This window comes from Anolis sagrei, chromosome X (assembly GCF_037176765.1).
Source record: "Anolis sagrei isolate rAnoSag1 chromosome X, rAnoSag1.mat, whole genome shotgun sequence".
Classification (NCBI taxonomy): domain Eukaryota; kingdom Metazoa; phylum Chordata; class Lepidosauria; order Squamata; family Dactyloidae; genus Anolis; species Anolis sagrei.
The window spans coordinates 16,575,607-16,585,838 of record NC_090034.1 but is presented as its reverse complement, the minus strand read 5'-3'; the positions used below and the strand labels follow the sequence as shown (position 1 = coordinate 16,585,838).

The window sequence follows — 10,232 nt, the reverse complement described above, 5'->3', positions numbered from 1 at the left end:
GGAACAAATGTATACAGTCACCTACTAGATGGATGTTACAGGAACGTTATGGTTATAATTTTAGCTACGTATGCTGACTTTTTTCTTTATTCTCATTTGAACTACAGATAGATACAAAGCCAAAATTCAACAGTTTGAAACACACTTCTATCAGAAACATAGATGGAATCTTAGGAAAGCCTTAGGTTCCTTCTATACTGCCATATAAAATCCAGGTTATCTGCTTTGAACTCGGCTATATGGCAGTGTAGACTCAGATAATATGGATTATCTGCTTTGATAATCTGGATTATATGGCAATGTAGAAGGGGCTTTAATTTATATCACCTGACCAACAGGATCTCCTGATGGTGCAATGGGTTGAACTCTTGTGCCGACAGGACTGAAGACCGACAGGTCGGAGGTTCAAATCTGGGGAGAGCACGGATGAGCTCCCTCTGTCAGCTCCAGCTCTCCATGCAGGGACATGAGAGAAGCCTCCCACAAAGATGGTAAAAAACATCAAAACATCCAGGCATCCCTTGGGCAACATCCTTGCAGATGACCAATTATCTCACACCAGGAGCGACTTGCAGTTTCTCAAGTCACTCCTGACATGGAAAAAAAACCCTGACAAACAACCTCAAGGTGGGAATAACATGGCTGGTCCCTTAGATGGTTGTGGTTAATGAGCAGTTCTGACGAGGAAAGATGTGGCACAAAACCCCTCCAGGTGATAGTCATGAGAACAAGAACATCAGTTTTGCAAAATATATTAAGCACTAGGTTAGTAATGATGGAACATCCACCCCTGCAGCAAGAAAGAAAGAAATAAATTGTAATATACCTGCAAATGGGTATGTGGGCACAGCAGCACGCCTCGAATCACCCGGGAGAAATCACGCAGGTTAAAGACATAGTGAGACTTGGAAGGAGTAGGGAGGAAGTTTTCCACAGCCTGCTTGTAAATATTCATGGTTGCCTGGACCAACATTTTTCCAAGCCTTTAAAAAACAAATACAATACGGTTTAATGGGAACCCAAGTTTTTAGAGGGTGGGGGGCTGCCTTTGTTCTCTTTTCGCACTTTGTTCATGCTGCTAGCCTCTTGGCCTTCCATCTCTTCAATCAAGTCATCTGCTTGAACACCCCTTAGAAATCCCCCCCAGGAAGCTTCCATATGAAATTGCAAGCTCACCTCCCTTCCCCATTGGAACAGGTTGTGCGCTGGCACCACAAGGTGCAGAGCTAAGCATAAGAACTGGGGCTACAAAGTGGAGTCCACAACATGTGAGTGTGGAGAAGAGCAAACCACAGGCCACTTACTACAGTGCTGCCTTAGCCCTGCCACATGTACAATGGAGGAGCTTCTTACAACCACACCAGAGGCATCCCAAGTGGCCAGCTTCTGGTCAAGGGACATTTAGTATCATGGCAAGTTTTTAAATTGGTCGGTTTTTTCAATGCATTATAACCGTATTCTCAATTCACTTCTGACACAATAAATAAATACCTTAGAAATGATGTCTCAAACCCTTTGCTGAAGTGCCAGTCGACAATGGAAGAAAAAATCTTGGTCAAAACCTCATCATCAAAAGCACTGATGGAGATAATATTCAAGTGCCGTGTGAAACGCCCTGGAAAGCAAATGGGAAGATGGAGTCTCCGTGAGCAGCTTACTTTGCTGTCTGAAAGACCGTCTTTTAATCTGGCAATGGCAATTTCACTAAAGTAACTCTTGTGCCCCTCTTTCCTCAACCAGATGGGCAAGAAATACACTGCACAACATCAACTAATTGTCAATATTCTCTAGCCACTAAGCATGCTCAGTTGCCATTGGGCCCTTTTGGTAACACCTCCATGTATATTACTTTTTTCTCAATGCCCCTGTTTTGGTTGCAGTCTGTTGGCATTCACAACAGCTTGCTATTAGAGGGACTTAGTAAAGGTTAAAGTTTCCCTTTGACATTAAGTATAGTCATGTCTGACTCTGGGGGGAGAGGGGGTGCCCATCTCTATATCTAAGCTGAAGAGCCTGTGTTGTCCGTAAATGCCTCCAAGGTCATGTGGCTGGCATGACTGCATGGAGCATCATTACCTTCCTGCAGAAGCGATACCTATTGATCAACTCGCATTTGCATGTTTTCAAACTGCTAGGTTGGCAAAAGCTGGGGCTAACAACGGGAGGTCACCCCATCCTGTGGATTAAAACCGCAGACCTTCCAATCATCAAGTTCTGCAGCTTAGTAGTTTAACCCACTGTGTCACTGTGGCCTCATAAGGGGACTTACAATGCCTTCATGTACTTAAGTAAGCCTCTTACCTGTAATATCATTCCTTCCACCACCTGGAGGCCCCATTGCTGAAACAAACAGAACATCGACAATATCGAGCCTGGAAGTGTCCTTCTTGTCATACCAGTGGCCATGATCAATCCATTGCCGCAGTAGTTCTATAGGTGGCTGGGCTCCATAGACCTCCTTTGCTGGCATATTTAAGTCATCTAACAAAAAAAAAATTATATATCTGATTTCACTATAACAAAGAAGATGCACAAGCACATCATTCTTCCCACCAACACAACTAAAGGAAGGAAGGAAGGAAGGAAGGAAGGAAGGAAGGAAGGGTGTGATAGAGATTTCTCAAAACCCAGATAAAGGTAAAGGTTTCCACCTGACCTTAAGTCTAGTCGAGTCCAACTCTGGAGAGTGGTGCTCATCTCCATTTCTAAGCCGAAGAGCCAGCATTATCTGTAGACGCTTCCTAGGCCATGTGGCCAGCATGACTGCATGGAGTGTTGTTACCATCCCAACAAAGCAATACCTATTGATCTACTCAAATTTGCATATTTTCGAATTGCTAGGTTGGCAGAAGCTGGGGCTAACAACGGGAGCTCACCCCATCTATGGATTCGAACCACTGACCTTCTGATCAGCAAGTTCTGCAGCTTTGCAGTGTAACCCACTGTGCCACCGCGCCCCCTACAATCCAGAATGATAAGTAAATTGTCACAACAGCTCTCTCAGAAACAAACCAGTGGTTTGTCACAAATTTCCCTATATTTGGAGATATCATAGATAGATTAAAAATCTTACCAAAATCAGAAGAATGGAACATGTGGTGCAGAATATTAATGCTTGTATATTATACCAAATGGGTTGACCCTGTCTGTTGACAAAGGCAGCCAGAATATGCACTGAACACGTGCTTCTGGTCCTATATTGGGAGAAGGGAGGAGTTTGATTAAAATAAAAATAATACATATCTTACCCACAAACACAATGGCCTTTTTCCCTGCTGAAGGTCCAAACAATCCCTTTCTTCTTCTGTCCAGCTTTGACATAATGATATCCTGTGTCTGATTTGCTGTGGTTCGGGCAGAAAAATTGATGAAGTTGGGTGTGAATTTTGCCTTTGGAAGCTGGATCAGGAAGCTGTTGGTAATTGCGGATTTCCCAGTCCCAGTGGGTCCAACAAACAACATTGGGATTTCATGGTCTACATAGGCTTTCAGGAAAAACGTCTGTCTGGCTGTTTCCATTGTTGGAACGATAAGTTCTGAAACCTATTATGCAAAGATAGTTAGGTTAGGACACAGGTACAAAGGAGGAAAAAGTCTTATACTTTTACTTCAAACAAAATGACCTCTGGGGAGCTGGTGCATGTGACAGTGTTTAGCCATTTTGACTCTCCTTGTGAAGAGAAAAAGCAGGGTATAAATAAAAATAATAACAATGAATAACAATAATTGTGTGTCTGTGTGTGTGGTATGTTCATAGCTGGACACAAAATCTGAAGCTTGGAAAGAGCTAATATGTGTCTGAAAGATAGGAGGAAAAGTAGTGAAAATATTGATAGCCGTACATGTGAAAGAGATCTTGAGAGTCCTTGTGGACAACAAGTTAAACATGAGCCAACAACAAGATGTGGCAGCTAAAAAAGCTAATGGGATTTTGGCCTGCATAAATAGTGTCTAGATCCAGGGAAGTCATGATACCCCTCTGTACTGCCTTGGTCAGACCACACCTAGAATCACACTGTGTCCAATTCTGGGCACCGCAGTTGAAGGGAGATGTTGACTCTAAGCTGGAATGTGTCCAGAGCAGGATGACTCAAAGGATCAGGGGTCTGGAGAACAAGCCCTATGAGGAGCAGCTTAAAGAGCTGGGCATGTTTAGCCTGCACAAGAGAAGGCTAAGGGGAGACATGAGGGCCATGGATAAAGATGTGAGGGGAAATCACAGGGAGGAGGGAGCAAGCTTGTTTTCTGCCACCCTGGAGACAAGGATGCAGAACAATGACTTCAAACTACAGGAAAGGAAATTCCATCTGAACATTAGGAAGACTTTCCTGATTGTGAGAGCTGTTCAGTAGTGGAACTCTCTGCCCCTAGAGTGTGGTGGAGGTTCCTTCTTCGGAGGCTTTTAAACAGAGGCTGGATGGCCTTCTGTCGGGGGTGCTTTGAATGTGATTTTCCTGCTTCTTGGCAGAGGGTTGGACAGGATGGCCCGCGAGATTTGTTCCATCTCTATGATTCTATGATTCTATTTTTGTTCTTACACAAAGAATAATAAAAATATGATACAGGAAAAAAATAGAATTTTTTATTGGGACTTTTGGGTCTTCAACTGGAAAGGAATAATAGAAGAGTGCTTCATTACATGATTGCATCTGTGGGAGGAATATATATATCTAGAAGTGGAAGAATCTGGAAATGAAACACTGCAGCAGAAATGAATCATTATCTAGTTTGATTAAGAAGAAATTGTAACAGACCATTTAAAACAATTGGAAACTTCTGATACTTCGAGCGAAGTAGTAGGGGATTTAATAATTTGGGGCTTTGAAATTTAATATTAATGCAACAATCAGAAAAGGTGTAGCATGGAATTTGTTTGGGAGAAGTACACTTATCTTTGTAGTGGTTGAAGAGGAAGCCTGTCTTTAAAAAACTGCAGAATAAAAGATCAGTATCACTGGGAGCCACACTGGCGCAATGGAGTGAACCCTTCTGCTGCTGAATTGCTGCCCTGAAGACTGGCTGAACTGCTGACCTGAAGGTCGGCAGTTCAAATCTGCGAGACAGAGTGAGCTCCTGTCTGTCAGCTCTAGTTCCTGCCAACCTAGCAGTTTGAAAACATACCAATGTGACTAGATAAATAGGTACCGCTTTGGCAGGAAAAAGCAAAGAGATGCTCCAAGCAATCTTGCTGACCACACAAACAGAAGCTGATGACGCAGGCTCCTTGGCTTGAAAATGGAGAAAAGCCCAAGAGCCAGAGATGAGCACCGCCTCCAGAAGCCGGAAATGAAAGGAGAAGCCTTTGCCTTTGTTTGTGTTTGTCGGTCTCATTGTATATGATTGTAAATGCATTGAATGTTTGCCTATGTATGTAAATGCTGTAATGCACTCTAAGTCCCCTGGGAGAGAAGGGCGGGATATAAATAAAGTGCATTTATTATCATCATCATCATCATCATCATCATCATCATCATTCCACAACCACCATTTCATGAGATTCATTGGGCAACAGCTTTCTGAGCTTTTATGAACCTTGTGGTGCAAACGTCATACCTTTGTACCAGCAGCGATGGTCTGGTCTTCTTTTGTTATATACTCCAGCCACATGTTCCATTGTCCGCTAGCTTGCTTATGAAAATAAAAGTCGTACACACTTCCTGATTTGAGAGTAGAGGGTAAAAACTTAATAGGGAAACAAAATGGATTTTACTTTTATTTTTCAATGATAGTACTTAGACCTATTTCTGCTTTTTCATTCCAATCCAAATGGAGATAACTGAAACATTCCTCAACCATACTACTGGAAGGTAAATATGATTTATTAAGTGCTTGCAATTGTTGAATAAATGCATCTGGAGCACTGCAAGTTGGGATAGTTGGTAAAAGCCTCAGGCTTACAAAGCTTTGACCCTCCAGATACTTTGGACTAATCCACAGAAATGCAAAACAGGTGTGGTGAGAGTTGTAGCCCCAACCATACGGAAGACAACATATCTGAACAACATCCGTACAGTGCAGTTCAAAAACTTGCATTCTTCTAAACTAGGTATAGGCCAACTTGGGCCCTCCAAGTGCTTTGGACTTCAACTCCCACAATTCCTAACAGCCTCAGGTCCCTTTCTTTTCCCCCTCAGCCGCTTAAGCGGCTGAGGGGGAAAAGAAAGGGACCTGAGGCTGTTAGGAATTGTGGGAGTTGAAGTCCAAAGCACCTGGAGGGCCCAAGTTTGCCCATGCCTGTTCTGAACCAATGAATATTAGAAATGGCAAGAAAGTCCTGCAACCAAATGCTGCCATATGGAGCTCTTGGTTCCGGACTCTCCAGATCTATTGCATTCTATTGTCGTCGTCATCATCATCACCACCATCATCACCACCATCACCACCATCATCATCATCTTTCAACAAATTAATATATATATATATAATTCATAAGATATACAGGTTAAAATGAGTTTAAACTATCGAAAAATGTCCTCCTCTCTGTTGTCCTTCCAATGACAGTTAAAACACTTGACTGTTAACTCATTGTCTTAATCTCTGGAAACAAAATGCCTCTCGTAAAATCATGATGTACCTTACTGTACAGAAACTAGTTCATAAAAAGCCCCACAAATATATGTGTAGAAATCTGCACCTCTTTCTGGGAATATATTATTTTTGGTTAGCTTCACACTTTTGGGACGTGGGTTGTCATCATCCATTCCCATCAGAAGATTTCGGTAAAAGCGGTCAAACTTCTTCCTGCTCTCTGCATTAAGGGTGCCACCAATGGTCCAAACCAAGGCAAAAAGGAAGAGGCCTTGAAGCCACAAGGTGATTTGCTGACTGGACATGGTTTCTCCTTCTTCTTCACCAGAACGACTTATTTCATCTAAAAGCAAATATAGATTTGAAAAGATGGTGATAAAGGCTGATCCCAGAAGAAAAGCAAAATCAGTGGAGAAGCAGATGGCGAAAACAGAAGAATGGTCTGCTTCAGGGGAGTGTGCTTGCTCCATCAATGTTTAACATTTACACAAATGATCAGCCACTGCCAGAAGAGATGGATTCATCTATGCTGACGATCATGTCATCACAGCTCAAGCAGGGAGCGTTAAAATGGTTGAACAAAAGCTCTCCAAAGCTTTAGGTGCTCTTACTGCCTATTACAGGGAAAACCAGCTGATTCCTAATCCATCTAAAACACAGACATGTGCTTTTCATCTTAAGAACAGACAAGCATATCGAGCTCTGAAGATTACCTGGAAGGGAATCCCACTGGAGCATTGCACCACACCAAAATACCTGGAAGTTACTCTGGACCATGCTCTGACTTACAAGAAGCACTGCTTGAATATCAAGCAAAAAGTGGGTGCGAGAAATCTTACAAAAGCTGACTGGCACAACCTGGGGATCACCACCAGATACAGTGAAGACATCTGTCCTTGAACTTTGCTACTCTTCTACTGTATACATAGGCCCAGTATGGAGCATATAACGAAGTATATATAATATATCACACCACTGGACACCAGTATAAAGGAATGTATAATATATCCCACACTAATGTCACCAATATAACGAAGTATATATAATATCCCACACTAATGTCACCAATATAGTAGCGAGATGATGATGGCTAAGTGTTATGATAGAGTGAACACTGCTTGTCTTTAAACTTCCTTTTGGATTAAAGCTGCCACCAACCTAAATTGTTTTAAGATTTTAAAATAAGTATTTGAGGCAAACTTTTCCCACTCCTGCCAACACTGCTTTTTCCCCTGGCTCCCAAACACTGTTTGTTAAGAGTCTTTATGTAGTGACAGGATGTTAAAAATGTTGGAACTATCATAAAGGCTTGATGATGGAATGATGCACAGTAGAGATCTTTTGAAAGTTAAATAGAACAAGATTTATTTTTTAAAAAAGACAACTAACTGCTTCTGAGAGGTACAAAAACATGACTTGTTACAAAAGTACTTCAGCTTGATGGTTGCTTGAACAATTCTCTTCACTTAGTTACAGACAGAGCTAATCAAACAGATCTGACTGTTAGTATCCAAAAACCCTCACTCTACTTCAGAGAAATAGTAATGAGTTCTGACTAACCTATCCTAGGTAGTCCCTGGGTTATTAACTAACTCTTCCCTAGAGTTCTTCCTGTTAACTAACCCAGCCTAGAGAGCTAATCTCTTGTGCTAACTCTCACAAAAAATCAGGTTGCTGTCTGACCTTTTTCCTGTCAGCACACAGCACTAACACAGACACTCTCTGCCTGAAAACTCAGTTTCAAAAATTCTTCTTCACACACCAGCTCCCAGTTCTCAACTCTCACAGAAGCTGAATTCTTTTCCCTCCTAAGACTTGGCTTCTCCCAACTGCTCTGGCCAATCCTAGGAGACTTCCAAACTCCTCCCCTCTTCTACCTATCCACACTCAAGATGGCTGCCTCCCTGGCTTCCACTCTCAAAATGGAGGTTTGCCACACTGTTATCCAGGCTTCCTTTCCAGCCTACTAGATAAAATTCACTACAGAACACATCTCACCACGTTAAAACAGTGGATGTGGCTCGTAACGAGACATGCCACATAAGACGCCTACGCCCCACACCACTGGAGAAATTATACTGTTTAGTCGGTATTGCACCACCTGACATCCACTGGGAAGTAGCAGCCAATAATTAAAGGCAATGACATCTATTGGCTCATCCTCTGTTCGGATATCAGCCAGCACACCAATGCCTTAAATTAAGAAATAGCTTTCTAACATCTACAGAGATACTCATAGGAACACCTCAGCAATTGAGAATCCAAAAGTGGCAGTCTAAAACCCGGAACCTCAATCATTGGCTGATACTGAATGAGAGAATCTCTCCTGGGCACAAAGAAGACTGTGTGACTTGGGAAGCACTGAACAGCTTACACTCTGGCACCACAAGGTGCAGAGCCAATCTTCAGAAATGTGGCTACAAAGTGGAGTCCACAACATGCGAGTGTGGAGGAGAGCAAACCACAGACCACTTCCTACAATGTAGCCTAAGCCCTGCCACGTGCACAATGGAAGATCTTCACACAGTGACATCATAGATGCACTAAGTGGCCAGCTTCTAGTCAAAGGACATTTAGAATAATGCCAGGTGTTTAATTTTGTTTGCATTTTTAAATACATTATAATTGTACCCTCAATTAGCTTCTGAAATGATAAATAAATAAATAAGCAGTCATTACAGTACAAACTAAGGAAGGCTTCTCCTTTCCATCCTTGTCATTGTTTCTCTCATTTACTCTGTCCTGCATTTCTTTCCTTCTGAATTTCATTTGAACAAGGACCGAAACAAATGTTGTTGGAGTAATTCCTTTTTAAAGTAACTTCCTAAACTCAGAGTTGGGGTGACAAGTTGATAGGCCACAACTTTCACAAGATCCTTACCAAGCAAAGCAGTAAACAGGTTCATCATGGAATAGGCCAGATGGATAGGAGATGTCTGAAGGAAGACTCTGCACTGAAGGCGAATGAATTCCAAGCAAGGCTGAACTAACCACATGAACAAGTCTTCGATCTGCAAGTTGAAAATGTGAAGTGGTTTCAAACTTAAAAGAAATAATGTTAGTAATTAATAATTAGTGGTAGTCTATCAACAGCCAGTAACAAGAGCAATCAGGCCTCACAAAGGCAACGCAATGGTGTTATTTTTATCAATAGCTACCATTCTGAATGGCTGCTATTGTGTAATTGAACTTTGCATAATCATTGTGTACAGAATGGGAGACAACTAGTGGAAAGGGCTTTTTTGTGTTCAGTTTGTTAAATTCATGTTTACCAATGTAATGGTATCATGACAATAGGGACATTATTATCTAAGAAAATGCAGAGGGCTGAACTACCACCACAAAAGGGTCAGATTTTGGCCAAAAGTTTCCCATCCCATGTCATACAATAGTCATTTGATTGTTTCCTTTCCATTTGATTTTATATTTTAAAATTCAGAAGAAAACTACATTTATACGCACCAGTTCTTTGTGTATGTCTTGCAAGACTGAAGGCAATGTGTTCATATATGAATCTTTCAGAGGCTTCCAACCTAACTGATGAGGTTCCATGTAAATCATCCCACACCTAAAGAAGGAATGGATAGCACAGTTGTATGGATCCTCCTTGCTGAAGAAAATGAAACTGAATGGAGCTTCCATTTATTTATTTATTTATTTATTTATTTACAGTATTTATATTCTGCCCTTCTCACCCCACAGGG

At 41.8% G+C, this 10,232-nt stretch overlaps 1 protein-coding gene across 2 annotated transcripts in view; it reads right to left on the bottom strand.

Annotated features, from left to right (window-relative positions):
* Positions 1-10,232, bottom strand: part of LOC132782006 (dynein axonemal heavy chain 3) — a 110,356-nt gene that overhangs the window by 33,110 nt on the left and 67,014 nt on the right. For both annotated transcript variants that reach the window (XM_067473190.1, XM_067473191.1), the window contains 8 exons: positions 9,991-10,096; positions 9,410-9,539; positions 6,635-6,871; positions 5,554-5,657; positions 3,249-3,543; positions 2,302-2,481; positions 1,492-1,615; positions 827-983 (listed from right to left, as the gene is read on the bottom strand). In XM_067473190.1, the coding sequence (XP_067329291.1) occupies positions 827-983; positions 1,492-1,615; positions 2,302-2,481; positions 3,249-3,543; positions 5,554-5,657; positions 6,635-6,871; positions 9,410-9,539; positions 9,991-10,096 (1,333 nt within the window). The remainder of the gene's footprint in view (positions 1-826; positions 984-1,491; positions 1,616-2,301; positions 2,482-3,248; positions 3,544-5,553; positions 5,658-6,634; positions 6,872-9,409; positions 9,540-9,990; positions 10,097-10,232) is intronic.